This window comes from Octopus bimaculoides, chromosome 30 (assembly GCF_046866305.1).
Source record: "Octopus bimaculoides isolate indiv1 chromosome 30, ASM4686630v1, whole genome shotgun sequence".
NCBI classification, from domain to species: Eukaryota; Metazoa; Mollusca; class Cephalopoda; order Octopoda; family Octopodidae; genus Octopus; species Octopus bimaculoides.
This window is the reverse complement of record NC_142957.1, coordinates 1,134,020-1,151,519: the sequence shown is the minus strand read 5'-3', so window position 1 is coordinate 1,151,519 and position 17,500 is coordinate 1,134,020. Positions and strand designations below refer to the sequence as shown.

The window sequence follows — 17,500 nt, the reverse complement described above, 5'->3', positions numbered from 1 at the left end:
AAATTCTGTATATTTTGAAGTCAAATTAGTCCGATGTTTATTTTTGTTATACGTATTAAATATTGAAATCCTTCTTTATCCCCCTTACTCTACGGACTTGGCACCATCTGATTTTCGCTTCTTACCAAACACGAAGTCTTTTTTATGAAGGGGAAGAACTTTTGGGATGAACTCATTTCCGAGTTTAAAGTCTTGGCTCCAGACGCAACATACCTACTTCTAGAGACAAGATCTTCACAGCGATTGAAGAAGTGTGATACCATTGGTAGTGGCGATGTAGAGAAGGACTAACATTTGTGCCAAGTTTCGTTTATCTCATTTCTTGAGAAGTGGGTATGGAAAAATCGTTAATGAACACCCCTTGTACATATGTGAACATATACGTTGATGCATATGTCGTCGTTGTCATCATCATCATTATCGTCATCATCATCGTCATCATAATCACACACATCAACATAATTATCAATTTATGCCTGTTCTCTACTCTGGCATGTGCTGGACGGTTTGAGAAAATCGACAGCTCGGAGTTTTGCTTCATATTCCGATGTCTCTTTTGGCATGTCTTCTACGGCTTTACAGAGTGTGCTTTACACAGTGTACGACGAACATATCTTGTATCTTGATCATGAAGGAGACCACCTTGAAAGTTGAAAGACTAAAGAGGGTAAATAGAATTCAGATATATAACATTATTTGAACTTATAATACACACACATACACACAAATACGCACGCACGCACGCGTTCACACACACGCCCACATGCACTCATACACACACATACACACGCACGTGACTAAATTGACTACATTACTTGTGTTGGACTCTGCTTTTCGAAATAGATTAGGTTATAAAAAGTAGAGTCCAAAATGAGCACGTCCCGTCATGGTAAAACCGAGCATGTTAGGCAAGTTTATCATATATATACAGAGATGGATAGAGGAAATAGAGCGTAGATATATGTGTGTATGCGTGTGCGAGGGGAGAGAGAGTAAGAGAGAGGAAGCGAGAGAGGGAGGTATCTAAATCACAATTTGGCATTTTCACACTATAAACTATCTAAAAACTAGAAGAAAATGGATCAAACTACCTCATTCGATTAGATTGTGTGATTGATGCTCTGTTGTGCAATTTGCAATAGTGTCTCCTGGAATCTGAAAACAAGTTCGATTCCCGCTTGTTATTCATATCTTCAAAACATAATATGTTTGTATTTCCCCGCAAAATAGTTTGTCATCAGGAACAAGTCTCAAACTGGCGAAATACATCTTCATTGACATTCATCTATGCTTCAGAAATTGTGTGCATTTAGAATGGCTCACTAGCTGTTAATCTCTATAGGCCAGTAATATATAGGACATATGCATGCAAGCATAGACACACGCGCACACACATACACACACACAATTACGCACGTACTCTCTCACACATACAATTACGCACACACACACACTCACACAAATATATATGCATCTATTACGTATATGTATATAGCAGAGAGACGATTGCTATTATATTCGGCGTCTAATTCAATGAATTGCCTCTGATCTACAATTTATACGAAGCAGCTTATGAATTTAGTCTATAAGGATTCTCATAATCCTCGCTTGAATTTTTGTTAGCCAGGATCGTTTGCATGGAATACTGACTGAAGTATTCTTCATTCCCCACTTTCTGTCACTATGAGTTTGAGTGCGGATGTGTGTTTGTGTGGATGGATTGACAGATTGACGGATGGATGGACGAATGGATGGACGGAGGATGGATGGATGGTTGGATGAATGGATAGCAGTCATACTAAGGCAAAGGAATTAAGTCTTTATACATTGATATCCATTATTGGTAGATGAAGGTTTGTTTTGTCAATCGGTGTTATATAATGATGGTATTTAGATTTTTTTATTAGGACAAGATCATTTCCATTAAAACTAGTTGGATTCCCATGTAAGTAAAGAATCTGGTGAAGGTTGTTGAAACTAATTATATTAAAAAATTTCTTTTTAAAATCCTATTTCAGCTACGAGAAGAATAGAGAAGTATTTTCTATAACTTGCACAGTACCACGTATAATTACCAAAGACCAAATTTTTAAACAAGTTTTCGAAAGTTTTAAAACATCACAGTCTTTGCGTGACTTGGGATTTCAAAAACGGAACATGGAGTTATTTGATGAAAGTAAGTAGTGTTTTGTGTCATTTTATCAACAATGATAAATGCAATGTAGCCCTCCAAGAATACATGTATATGATTATGAAACTGTTTCTTTGCATAATGAGATCTAGTTGTGTTTCCTCGGGTGGTATGCGAGTGTTCTCTCCGTTAGTTTAAAATCGTCGACTTCAAAGCCATCTCTTCCGTCTGTCGTGGTTTGAATATTTTTAGTAGTTGATTTTCTTATGGCATGTGCTTTGGTGAACTGTTCTGAATGGTCGTAAGATTTGAATAGAATTGACATTTCATTTGGTTGTATAGCTGATTGGTTTCATACATATTTAACCAGTATATACATGCATTTTCCAGTATATAAAACGCAGCTATGAATTTTGTAATAATTATTTTATACTAGCAGAAATACCCGGCTTTGCCCGGGTTAAAGAGAATAATGAAATCTAAAAACGCCGTCTAGACTACGCAACCCTCAGCTGTTAGTAGCTACGATACCATATTTCTACATTAATAACTCTCCAATCCATGCCAGCATGGAACATAGATATTAAGTGGAATGCTAGAAGAAAGTTTTCAACTCATATGTATATAAAGTAAATACACCTAATTCAGAAACACGTTTTTGTGTATCTTATTTCGTAACCAAACAAACAGGTACAGATTATAAATAATGAAAGGCCAATTTTGGTGATTCATTTGACAGAGGTAGTAGAGAGACAATGCATGGAACATCGACATTAACTGGAATGCCAGTCTCTCATCTAGGAGGGCCTTGAAATCAATGTTACCAACTGGGGACTATGTGTGTCGCAGTGATAATAAAAAGACCCAAAGGAGGTCTGCAACGAAATAATTTTACTCAACACTTTGCAAGTGAATCAGTGGAGGCAAAGATGCGTCTCATTTACTTGACAATTTATGCACCACATTGCAGAAATCACAATTCTGAAAGGGTAGTCTTACACCGTTGTACCGTTGAATTACAAATAATGCTCATCTGTTATGTTCGGGTTAAAATTTCATCAACATCAAAAATATATGAATTTTCATGGGAGTTATGGCCGTTATACATAGAATATAATTTCCAAATTTCATAAAGATCCGTTCAGTACTTTTGACGTAGTTTTGGATAAGAAAACAAATGACTAATGTGTGTGTTTGTGTGCATGTGTTTGTGTGTGATGGGTGTATATATGTATAGATATCTGTATACATGTATATATATGTATATATGTGTACATATTACATGTACATCTATATATATATACATCTACACATATGTATACATATACATGTATGCATATAGATCTATATCTATATATATCTATGCATATACGTGTACATATACATGTATATGTATACATATACATCTCTTTCTCTCTCTTTCTCTCTTTCTCTCTCTCTGAAAGTATCTGTAATTACAGTATCGAAATGTGATTGTTTCAGTTAGTGGAATAACGTGTACATATACATCTATATGTATACATATACATCTCTCTCTCTCTCTCTCTCTCTCTCTCTCTCTCTCTCTCTCTCTCTCTCTCTCTCTCTCTCTCTCTCTCTCTCTCTCTTTCTCTCTCTCTCTGAAAGTATCTGTCATGACAGTATCAAAATGTGATTGTTTCAGTTAGTAGAATAGTTTCATTTTTAAAGTGAAAGTATTTGACATGAGTGTTTTTGTTTCACTTTTGACACGTAATACTTAAATAGTGGAGGAGATATTTTGTTGCCGTGGGCTCTTTTTTTGACTAAAACACAACGGGAACCCTAAGTAAGGCATCTGTAAAATTTGAATGAAATTGGTTGCGTAGTTCTCGAGTTTTAGGGATTCACACAGACAGACAGACAGACACACATTCTCATTTTTATATATATAGATACATGTTTTTGTTTGTTTTTCAGTGCTTTGTGGTAAAAACATTACAACTAGCAATGGCACTTTCTATTGGCCAATGACAAAAATAGGAACTAATGCGACGGTCCTATGTCATGCAAATGTAGCAACAAGATACTGGTTCGTTTGCATTGTTTTATTTCATCTCAAATTTTCAAGTTTTCAGTACCATCTTATTGTGAGAGAATGTTTCATGACATAGTAAATAAAACACCCAGAGAGATTAAGATAATAAAATTAATGTGCGTCTATTGAAATCATTCAATTCTGCTATTTTACATTTTGTACAGGATGCGATATAATTTTGTCTTAGTCTCACCACTGAGATTTCCGTTTTTGCTGATGTTAGACGAAGGTTTAAAATATTTGTTGTTACGATTCCTGTAAGTGCCAGAATGTTACAAAATATATGTATGGAAGAAAACGCATATCTAAACTCAGCCAACATTATTTATCAACAATTCTATTGATTTCGGAGTAATATTATTTTATACGATTTTTTGATTTACTGTAGAGCGTACGTTTTGTTACTGTATATTGGTAATCGGAGAAAGCAGAGCAGGGAGGTGACTCATCACGGTGACTCTTCTTTCGTTTCTATTACACAATTCCACATGTTATGCATCTAAACTGTTACTTTCAGAAAATGAGTTTCACACGAGAATCGGCTGAATATTTCATATGGTGACCAAGATTCTCTCATGGAATGTGATCAAATGTGTGTCTGTGTTTGTGGGCATTTTATTAACATAGTCCCCCTTGCAGTCTTCACACTTCTTGTCGCCATTTTTGAATCCTATTGTTGAAGAAGCTTTCCTGTTGGTGGTGAAAACAATTCAACAGCAGATGTGACGTCATCATCACAGCGATACCGTTTCTCAACCAAGTATTTTTTCATGTTAGGGAAGCAGACGATAGTTAAAAAGGGGCTAAGAAACAAAGGCTTTGTGTGCTGGAGCATTGTCCTCATGAAACAAGACCCGTTTCGTCAAGTTTTCTGGGCTTTTTAACATGATAGCCTTTTGTGCGACTGCCTCAGTAATATGGCATAATACACTCCACTGATAATGTAAGCATTATGAATATAATCAATGACACAATGTCTTTTGCATCCCCTAAAACTTTCCGGAAGATGAAACAATCTTGGCCTTCTTTGGAGCAGGTGAAGAGGGATGTTTCCAATCCATGGGTTGTTTCTTTGTCTCCGGATCAAACTGTTGATGTCACAATTCATCCTGACTTCGGAAATGGTCAAAGAAAACAACTTGATATATCTCATACTAGTAGACATACCCAGCGTTGTTCGGGATTTAAATGGCATAATTTGTACATATAGTTCAGTTAGGTTGAAACATGTGACACGGGGAAACGCAGAATTCACTGTATTTATCCTTCTTCCACTATGTTATAAGTTCAAATCTCGATGTGGTCAAAGTGTATCACACATTCTACTGATATTGATGGATTAAAAGTGCATAAACACGTCTGGAAATATTTTATATTTTTCAGTTCTTCTGGTGAGGCGGTACATTCCGAAATGCCAACAAGTCAATATGTGAAATCCTCCAAATGTTCACTATTCACTGGTGTCTGGCAAGAACCAGACATGTCTCAGTGTTACAATACAGAAGGGATCACTCAACAACTAAAGAACATCACAAGTGCAGGCATTGATAAAGGTGAGCGTTTCGAAATACTCTTACTGTAGTATTAGTAGTAATATAGTAGTAATAAGAGTAGGTGAGATATACGTGTGTCCTCCATTACGACAACTATATATATATATATATATATATATATATATATATATATATGCATACTTAGATGCATATGTCTATCCATGTGCAATATATATATATATATATATATATATATATATATATATATATATATATATATATATATATATATATATATATATATATATATATGTATATGCATAATTATTTATGTATAGTCATGTTTAAAATTACATGTCAAGATTTAAGTCGTGAAATCCCTTCTATTCATCTCTTCCAACGTCGTTTCACAAGAATCACTTATGAAAACGTACTAAGAGAAGTTATCACTTAGGAGATTTAAGTTTAATTTTATATCGTTAAAACGACTTATTTCATCAGTTCTGTATAGAATGGCTCAATAGATAAAGAAGCAGAAAGCGATAGAAATATTACTAGTACACAACTCTAAGTTATAAAATACATGAATATATCAGTGACGTAATCCATATAGATGAAAGCGAGCAAGTTATCACTCTCGGCCGTTGCTGTAACACTATAAAATTAAAGAGATATTCATAATCAGTCAGTAGTATGATGACCTCAATTTCTCTGAGGTCATGAAGAAAACTGACGAATATGAAGTGTCATATCTGTAGCCTGTTTTTCGTCTAGGTTCAGTCTGTAATTAAACAGTAATGTTCAAATTGACAGCTGTTTATGATGGATGCTGTATCACAGCTCATTGGCTGTCTTCAACATTATTTATAAACACTTTCCGCCATGAGTATGTCTTATTCAACAACAAAAGATCCCATATTGTTGTGTAACTCCACCTTCCACTGTTTCATTTAATTCCACAAAGTTGGAGACCCTAAGGATGTACAGCAATGAGTATACCACTAATGAACTGAACACATTTAGCAATCTCTGTGCTGTATGGATCTGGAGTGGTTAATTTACTTCTATTGATTCATTAATAATTGTGTGACGTTAAATTTGCATCTAATATTTCATCTGAAAGCAACTGTAAATTCCCTTACAATTCATGCAAAATTTTCTTTTTGCAGAAAATATTGAGGAGGTTTCAACAATACTCCGCGATATTTCCAAGAAATCAGAGTATTTGAAAGCAGAAGATATTGACTTGGCTGTAGACATTCATGAGAAAATGGTGCCATTGATATCGAATGTGTCCGCCAATATAACAGTGAACAATATACTTGTTAGTATCAACGATATGATAAACACACCGGAAGAGGTTTTGGTTGAAGATGGAAAATCAGAGAGAACTGGGAAAAGGTAAAATTCATATCACATTTGTAACTAGTATTATTATTATTATTATTAGTAGTAGTAGTAATGTTAGCTGCACCTGCAGCAGTCGTAGTAATAGAAGTAGTAATAGTAATAGTGGTGTTGGTGATGGTGCTATTCGCAGCAGAAGCAGCAGAAGCAGCAGCAGCAGCAGCAGCAGCAGCAGCAGTAGCAGCAGTAGTAGTAGTAGTAGTAGTAGTAGTAGTAGTAGTAGTAGTAGTAGTAGTAGTAGAAGGGGAGAAGAAAAAGAAGAAGCAACAGTAGCAAAAAAAGATTCGATCATCCACATAATTAATGTTATTACACCCATATCAAATTACGTATGTGAAATACACTGTCCGTTGGAGTGGCATCTTGGGGAAGTGTCTTCTGCTATAGCCTCGGGCCGGGCAATGCCTTGTGAGTGGTTTCGGTAGATGGAAACCGTAAGAAGCCCGTCGTACACACACACACACACACACACACACACACACACACACACACACACATACACACACATACCACACACACACACACACACACACACACACACACACACACACACACACACACACACACACACACACACACACACACACACACATATATATATATATATATATATATATACATACATATGTGTGTGTATGTGTGTATGTTTGTCACCATATCATCACTTGACAACCGATGTTCGTGTGTTTACAGCCCCGTAACTTAGCGGTTCGGCAAAAGAGAACGATACAATAATTGCTAAGTTTGCAAAGAATAAGTCCTTGGGCCAATTTGTTCGACTGAAGTTGGTGCTCCAGCATGGCCGCAGTCAAATTACTGAAACAAATAAAAGAATAAAAGGAAGAATAAAAGAATAATTGAGATTTATTTTCTTGATTTTCTCACAGAATGCTGGACATTATACAAGTAATCGCAGAAAAGATTCCACTGGAAGAGCAGCAGCTCACAGCTGTATATTCTAATCTTGGTATAGGTGCTATGAAAGTGGAGAAGGACACTTTCAATGGTGCTGCCTATGGTATTTCGTTTGGAAATAAAGAAGATGAAGCAAAAACAATGGTACAGTACTTTCTTATGATTACTTTCTTACTAACCATTTGTTCTAAACACCCAAATTGATCAAATACATTACAATGAAATATGATATCATTATTATCGTATAAAGTATGTATGGTATAAAGCTTGATACAGTTTACAATCCAAATACATAATACAATATATATGCGGCACAGATTAGCAATAAAGCTAAAATAATATTCGTTTCAACTTTAGGTCCAAAGCTCGAAGTTTTGGGGAAGTTGTCTAGTTGACTGCACCAACGCCAATTCTCTGTAGAATCTGAAATTAGAGTGTAAAAACGGACGAAATGCTGCTACGTATTCTGTCCGGCGTGCTACGTGTCAGCCCACTTTAAGCCTAACGTAATAATAGAAGCTTTTATACATACAACTGACTTTCGCTATCTTTCTGTTCATTTGATTCATCTAAAAATATAGCATTACTTCGCCCTATGTCATGCCCCTGGGAACCCGAGAACAATAGATTGAGACAGAAAACGGAAAACTGCTGCATACATCAATAATTAGTTGACCAACGTAGAAACTCCAATTTTTACTTCTGTATGGGATAATGGTACCTTTAGATGTTCTGTTAATTGTAATGGTATAGCAGTGTAGTAATCGAGGAAGAAGTAGAAGTTACAACAATAATAATAATAATGACAGTATCTCAAATGACATAATGTTATAAAGAATTATATCGAAATATTGGATTGAAAATCCCCGTTTGGATAGGAAAGGTCCAAGGTTGCCTGTTACAGGAGAATGCTGAACACTCCACGTGACTGGAGATGGACTAACCGATAGCTATTGATAGGAACAGTCAGCACGCCGGACAAAATGCGTAGCAGCATTTCGTCCGTCTTTACACTCTAAGTTCAGATTCTTCAGAGAAATGGCATTGATGCAGTCAACTAGACAAACTTCGAGCTTTGTACCTAAAGTATAAACGATATTATTATTTTAGCTTTCTTGCTAATCTGTAGCCTTAACATTTTGAATTGTATCGTTCACAATTGAAATTCTACTGTCACGGATAATCATCCTTTGTTGAAGGTCCTCCCTAGAGAAGTTGCCTGTTGTTGCTGATTGTTTGAATTGTTCGCTTTTGTTTTCTTTTTGCTCCTCTAGTGGGGGCAAAAATTACTGCATACAATGAAGTACATGCGCATGTCGGCAGCTACGCTGTAGTATCGGGCATGGGAAATATTGTCGAAACAGTAAAATAGACGGAAATCAGAGAAGTGACTATAGACTCAGAGGCAGCAAGGAGCAGCAGAAATTTGTTAAAGAAAGAAGGTACAAAATTGAAGCTGATGCCACCAGAGGAGGTGACAGGGAACATTTCTTCATCATTAATTTTATTCATCCTTCATTCGTTCGTTTTGTGTTTTTTGTCCCCACTGTGGTGTTCTGTCTGTCCTTGTGCTGTCCCGTCTGTGTCATGGCCTGTGTGCCAAATAAAAGAAATAGTAGTTGACGGTGTTAGTCCGATCATATTGGTTACCATGTTTGTGCGACGTGTGTTGGTTTAACAGTCGGTAGTTGAACAGTGAGTGCTGAGTATCGTAACTACTACGCATTGCCTTCTGTGTTCAGATATATTTCTGCGATAGTTTTATATTTAGAAAACCACAACCAACTATTTATTTGTGTAATACCAATTTACACCAGACGTTATACCCACGTCATAAAATTGTCCATAGAACATTTTCTATCCAACAGACCTTTCAACCCAATATTTATGTGCTCCGAGAAACATTATTCCAAAGCAGAATGATTTGATATACGAAGGTCTATGAGACTTTATAACTTCAGCATCATTCAAATGTAGTGGTATTATTTTATTAATCAATTTCATTTCTTTTTCTTTCATTTTCTTCCATTAGATATATAACAACCCACAGTCAGACTCACAAGTAAAGGATTGGTTTGATTTCATTACATTACCAAAGAGTTTATTAAAATTTCTGAGAACCGAAGAACGGTCTAATGTTTCAAGGATTTCGTTTTTATCCATGAAGGATGATAAGCTATATAGGGTATGGAACCAAAGCGGAAATTTGCTTTTCTCCAGCAGACTAAATGCTTGTATTCATTGTTGCCTTTTTCGTATTCATACTAATAAAACACAGCTACAAATGGCTGAGTATATGTACATATGTATATATGCATGTATGTGCGTGTGTGTATACAGTTTAGGATGTATCTACAAACTAAAAACAACCGTTGTTTTGAGTTTAGTCTCGTCAAAACGTCTCTTAAGAGACTCGTTCAGAAACGACAAAATAGAATCGTAAAACATCGTTGTTTTGCTCTGATTTAGTCAAAGCAGACATTCTGAGTAAATTCAAAATCATTTTTTTAAATATGCAAATCAGCAAATATAACACTTGTTGATTAATGCAGAACACACGCACGCACACACACACACACATATGCATACATATATATATAAATATACATGTATACATACAAACACACACGCACAATCACACACATATGTATATACGTACATATATATATATATATATATATATATATATATATATATATATATATATATATATATATATATATATATATATATACAATTTGAATATTCTTACCTCTGAGGAAAGAGGTAGCTTCTCACAGATATAGAAATCTCCATCGTTGGAAGGTAGATAACAGAATGATATTCGCAATTTTAATTTCAGACGGAATCTTGTCATTTTTTACTGATCCGCTTTCAAATTTGTAAGTGGATTACTAACATCCGAATTAGCTGACTGAATACTTATAATCAGGCTCTTCAACAGTTCCAACTATCAAATTCCTCTTACAATAGTTTTCGTCAGCAAGAGGCTATGGTAAAAATCAGTTGCACAATGTGCTATGCAGTGAGAGAATACGTTATTTGCCGAGAGCTATACCAGCAGCCATTATGTTGACAATTTCAATATAAAACAAATTATTTATTCTTTAGAGCGAGTGCAACTCTCAGGTGTGATCTCATGTAATATATTGTAATATATATTGTATTAAGTTGTTGGACTGAATAAGATAACGATGTCTAAGTACAACAACACTAGAGCTTGGATTCGCGCTTTAAAAATGTACGGGACTGGTATCAAAAGGTTTCAGGACTAGAGAAAGATTATGCATTTACAAAAGTTTTAACATCCTCTCCTTCGAAATAGTCACCTTTCACAGCAATACAAGGGTCGCAGCGTTGCTGCCACTTATGGAATCCGGACTGGTATTTGTTTTCCGTAACCGAGTCGAGGATCTTCTGCTATTTGCTCTAGATCTTAACAACGGTGTTAAAACGGCGACGTTTCAGCTACACTTTCATCTTGGGGAAGAGGTGGCAGTTCGCAGGTGCTGAATCTGGCGAACTGGGCGGGTGTAGGAGCCATACCATGTTGATTTTAGCAAGTAATTTAGAAGTGAGGAGAGCTCGGTGACAGGGTGCACTGTCTTCGTGAAGAATTCAATTCTTCGCGCTCCATAAATCCAGTCACTTTCACCGAAAGTCCTTTTCCAAACACTTGAAAACATCGAAGTAGAACTTTCGATTGACAGTCAGGCCCTGGGGGATGGATTTTCGATACACAGTGCCACATTTCCAGGGGTTAACACTCGTGGAAGGTCTTTCAGAGCGCTCAGCGTCTTACAGGGAGGTTCTCCTGCTTTTAAAGCGCACATGGCACTCGAAACACTGCATATGACTCGTTGCCTCGTCCCCGTGAACTTGCCAAATTAAGCTCAATGTCTCTGTAAAAGACGTTGCAAGTTCAATGCAAAATTTCACGTTAGTTCTTTGTTTCTGTCCATGACAAAATCGCAAACTAAGGCAAATGCGTAATCACAAAAACATAAATGTCACAACTAGCGAAATAAACACAGCAATGTCACTCAGCAGCGTAAATCGTGAAGGTCGTAACTCGCCCTCACTGCGCACGCAACCGTACGCTGCCATCTGTTGGTGCACTACACAACTAGTCCTAGAATGTTTTGATACCATCACATGTTAAACACTTCTCTTGAATACATTAGTTTATTTAATGACTTCTGTTTTCAGGTAAAACAAAATTCCAGTACCGAAGTAAATACTACAATAATAATCAGTAATATTATTGCTGCAACTATTCCTAACACTCCAATAATGGACCTCGATGAACCAGTTACCATATCGGTCAACCTAAAAGAACAGGTAACAGCTGTGTTCATTTTGAACTTTGTTGTTGTCAATATTTCATTTCAAAGCCATATCTCATTCCTCTCGAAAGAAACACGATGCTAGTAGCAGCGGTAGCAACCACAACAGCAGCAGCAGCAGCAGCAGCAATAGCAGCAGCAGCAGCAGCGGCAGTAGTAGTAGTAGTAGTAGTAGTAGTAGTAGTAGTAGTAGTAGTAGTAGTAGTAGTGACTGTTGTACTTTTTCTTCTAGCTGTAACTCTGTTGAGCGTTATAACTTGTATGATTATAACGTAAACGTTGTGTGACGATGGAAGTATTTTTTTATTCCAAGATATGCTTCAAGTTACTTGTGTTTTATTTTCTGATCACCACCATAATACTTTTATATATCTCCGTTTGAACTTCATTGGTTGTGTCGGTATAAAGGCGGCGAGCTGGCAGAAACGTTAGCACGCCGGGCGAAATGCTTTGCGGTATTTCGTCTGTCTTTATGTTCTGGGATCAAATTCCGCCGAAGTCGACTTTGCCTTTCATCTCTTCGGGATCGATAAATTAAATACCAGTTGCATACTGAGGTCGATCGACTGCCCACACTCCCCCCAAATTTCGGGTCTTGTGCCAAGAGTAGAAATGATTGTGTCGGTGTATTTTAAGTGTGAATTATCTTGAAGTTTCAATTACTGACCGTTGTTGGCGTTTATTTTCATGCCCTGCCTGACCCAGTAAACCTATCATGAAACACATTTCAACCATTAATATCTCATCAACTTATATATCATTAAATATTTCTACAACTACACCATCCAATGTATTCTTCCATTTTTATGGCGATGGGTGTAAATTATGAGAATATGCATACATTTATAAACGAGACGAAATGGTCAATTAAACTATGCCACAACCAGTAATGTTGGAGTCAAAGCGCCAATAGCAGTCAAATGATGTTGGCCATTATCTATTTTGTTTTGTCAATGAAATTACCAAAAATCCATTACATATATTTTAATTACAAATTAATTTATATAAATTATCAAAATTTGTTTCAGAATCCCGCCAATCCACAGTGTGTTTATTGGGATGAATCTCCTGGACAGGAACCCAGTTGGTCAACAAAGGGCTGTAATACATCCGTGTATGTACCTGGAGAGAAGATGAGTTGTTCTTGTAACCATCTTACAAGTTTTGCCATATTAATGGTTAGTAAGATTATGACAACTTGTTGATTATCTGTAATTTGGCTGCTTACGTCTATGCATTAATAATTTCAACACCCACTCATCTAACATGCAACGTAAGATGGTCCACTGATATATTGTCTCTAATGCAGTTTACTGTAGTCCTCAACTTCTACATCAACATTTTATAAACTCATAATTTATATGATTATTGACTGACACAGGAACGAATGGGAAGAGGAGTTAATACGTTGTTGTTTGCTTCTGTTTCAGGAAAACTACGCGATACCGGTAAAAGGAAACATAAGCCACCTCTTATATATAACATCTTACATTGGCTGCGGAATATCATTAGCTTGTCTAATACTCACAGTAATATTTCATGTTTGTTCCAGGTAAGAACTTCAGTCTCTATTTTCTTTTATAAACTGTTTAATTACCGAAAGGCAATATCCATCAGCTTGTAGAAGTTTTACAGATTGGTGAGATCGATATGGACGATGTTTGCGGGTAACGCCATGGATGAGGAGAAATTTCCAGAATGTTGTCACACTTATGAGTGATTGAAGAAATATTTCCGGGCAAATTTGTGTCCAGACAGTAAGAATGATAAAAGAGAAAGAGAGAAGGGACAGGAAGTGCTATCCCGTGTTTGAGTAGAGTCAGCTTATAGCTTGTTTATTCAGAAAAGTATTAAACAATATAGTAGTTATTAGGCCGTCAAGTATGAAACTTGTAGTAAGGTATATGGTAAATTTTGACAGCTGCTCATTTTGCGCCATTATTATATTTTGACAGCTGCTCATTTTGCGCCATTATTATATTTTGACAGCTGCTCATTTTGCGCCATTATTATATTTTGACAGCTGCTCATTTTGCGCCATTATTATATTTTGACAATCTTTATGTTTTGTTAGTAAGCTGGCACATCTATTTCTTTATTCTAACTCATTTTGCGCTTTATAAACTATTCATAAATAGTTCTTTTTGCTACGTTTGTTTAGAGGTGGATAAGTCGGAAATTCGTACAGTTTTGAAATGCGAGTTCTTTCTTGGAAATACAGCAGGACAGACTGCTTGGAATATTAATGGAGTATTTCATTCTAATGTTATGACACAGCAGACAATATTAAATTGGTTTGTAGTATCAAATTGGTTTGTAGTATCAAATTGGTTTGCAAAGTCCCGTTCTGGTAACTTTGACCTCACAAAGTTACCAGAGCTTTGTGAGGTCAGAGTCGACCAGAAACGAAGGTAGATAATGACGAACGGAAAGCCAACGTCGAGTCAGATCCATCTCAGAGTGCCCGTGGATTATCATTGTTGTTTGGTGTTAGCAAATTTTACAAACCGTCTTATGCAAGTTCCTTCATTCAGGCACTCTTCTCCATAAGCTAAGTGAACATTTCCAGTCACTTCAGCTGCAGAGTTCCCTTTTATTAAACTCATACTCCTTAGAAACTTCCATGTTTGAAGAGCTCTAATTAGTGAGACCTCAATTACATTATGCAACATGTAATGTGTGTGTCAATTAGCTTCCAAGAAGACACTCTATGTGCAAATTCGTCAGGCATATATCCTCTAACTTTTACTAGTAGATGGTTTATAAGCTGCATCTCGGTTCAGAGTTAATAAGGGTCCTCAGACTCAGATGAAATCCCAACATGGAATTGTAACTAATCCAGCTGGTCTTTTCTTTTTGGCCAAAGAAAGCATTGTACATAACGTCTAGATATTTACAACTGTTTAATGAATACAGTGTTGATTGAAAAACAGATATTGTACATAGCGTTATTGTACATAGCGTTGGTGTTAATGCAGCAACAACGTATATTACATATATGCGTTTGTGAGCAACATACCATTCTACGTTTAACGTATCATCACATATGTTCCTTAACTACATGGGATTACTGTTATAACCAATGAAACTTACTCTATGAGTGCAAGAGGTAATAAACAATGTTTTATATCTCATTCAGGTCATTATACACATATTTTGCACTACATCCACACACAAATTATACTTATATATATATAGAAACATCATTTCTATTCAAATAATCTTCACCTATTCACATAGCTGTCGTTATCATTTATGTACTGAAATTATTTTTTCAGCTATACTTCATTGAATGAATTATATTTTATTCATTTTCCCATTATTTCAGATATCTAAGGAAATTAATATATTCAAAGATTTTAATAAACCTGTGCATTTCTTTGGCTATCACTAATATTATCTTCCTTGTTGGAATGCAGCCATATGCCTCAGAAATAACTGCTTGTAAGGTAGGTGAAAACAAGTTTTAGCCAGTACAAATTTTTACTGTACATATTTTTAGCCAATACAAATATTTATATGGAACACTACGGACGATCTTAAATAAAGAAATCGTTGCTTGTGTCCATGAGTTCAGTAGTGACGAGCAAGCAAACTAGCGGTGAGTGTGGCTCGTTGATTTTTGTTGTTGTCACCCATGCTCCATACTTCTGAACCTTTCCCATCGAATGAAGATACTTCTCTATAGCAGTGTGGGAGCATTCCATTTTCTCTGCCATTTTCCTTGTCATTTGACGATAATTTTCGTGTAAAAGTTGGTTTAATCGCTCCTCATCGAACTCAACTTGACAGCCAGAACGAGGTGCGTCTTTGAAGTCAAAATTTCCATTTTTGAACTTAGCATACTAATCACGAGCGGTTCTGTCAGCTATGGCACCCTCTCCATACACAGCACAAATGTCACGAGCAGCTTCTGTGACCTTAGAACTTTGATTAAAAGCAAAAAGAAGGAGGTGTCGAAAATGCTCGTTTTTCTTCACTTGACGTTCCATTTTAATGATCTGAAAATAAACAAAAATTAATTAAAATTAACTAGAAAAAAACAACAAAATAGATTCTAAAATGATTCAAAAATAGAATTCTCGAAAAAACGTCGGGAACTTTGTCGCCAACCCAATATATATATATATATATATATATATATATATATATATATAATCTGAGACCACGTTAGAAATCATTATTGTTATTGTTGCTGTTGTTATTATTGTAGACGGTGGCTGCTCTGATACACTACTTCCTTCTGACATCTTTCATGTGGACGGCTGTTGAAGCCCTTCATATCTTCCTGCGTATGGCATCTTCTATGATGAAGTGCTCAATTATGGCTTGGGGTAAGTATTTGAAATGAGTTGGAAACATGTTGTCACAGAAGGTGTAAAAAATTTAACAGTTATATATAAACGATAAACATAGACTATAAAGAAATCGATTCACAGGGTTAACTATTAGGGTGTACATAAATTTACTTTCAATTTCATGCAAATATTTTCAGTCTGATCTCATCTCTAGACGAAACCTAAGAGTGAATCATTTTGCCCTTCCCCTGACGCAGTCATTTGTTGAGAGGTTAACGATACCAAACTTTTGATGTTTTTCTCATCTAATTAGTAATTTAATATTCGTGAGGGCGTTTCATGAAGTGATTAGAGCATTCGGATCGCGGTCGTAAGGTTGTGAGTTCGATTCCCGGTGATGCGTTGTATCCTTAAGTAAGATACTTTATTTCACAGCTCCAGTCTACACAGATAAAAAAAATGAGTAGTACCTGTAGTTGAAAGGACCAACCTTCTCACATTGAATGTCCCTATGAACTACATTAAAAGTACGTGTCTGGTGAGTGCTCAGCCACTTGCACATTGATTTCATAAACAATCTTTTCCGTTGATCGGATCAACTGTAACATTTGTCGTCGTAACCGACGAACTGCCAGTTAATTGTAGTCTTCATATCGTGGTCTAAGACTTCCAGTAATTTTTCATTTTCGTTTCCTTCTGAAACATATCGTTGTTAGAATCGAAGATATATACTAGTCGTACTTATTTCTAGAATAAATTGGCACATCAAAATAAATATTGATTTCTTTTGAACTGAACACATTTTCTTGAGAAAACATGGTCAAGTAAATCGATTTCAGATCTCTCATATTTCT

At 36.0% G+C, this 17,500-nt stretch overlaps 1 protein-coding gene across 2 annotated transcripts in view; it reads left to right on the top strand.

The window, feature by feature from the left end:
- The window catches only part of LOC106881167 (uncharacterized), a 106,982-nt gene extending 98,776 nt beyond the window's left edge, over nucleotides 1–8,206 (top strand). The window contains exons 39-43 of one of the 2 annotated variants that reach the window (XM_089346520.1): nucleotides 2,019–2,176; nucleotides 4,070–4,181; nucleotides 5,571–5,740; nucleotides 6,850–7,081; nucleotides 7,975–8,206. In XM_089346520.1, coding sequence (XP_089202646.1) covers nucleotides 2,019–2,176; nucleotides 4,070–4,181; nucleotides 5,571–5,740; nucleotides 6,850–7,081; nucleotides 7,975–8,206 — 904 coding nt within the window. Of the gene's footprint in view, nucleotides 1–2,018; nucleotides 2,177–4,069; nucleotides 4,182–5,570; nucleotides 5,741–6,849; nucleotides 7,082–7,974 lie in introns of those variants that run through there. The other variant, XR_016239249.1, reaches the window with a different exon arrangement.
- Nucleotides 8,207–17,500: the final 9,294 nt, after the last annotated feature.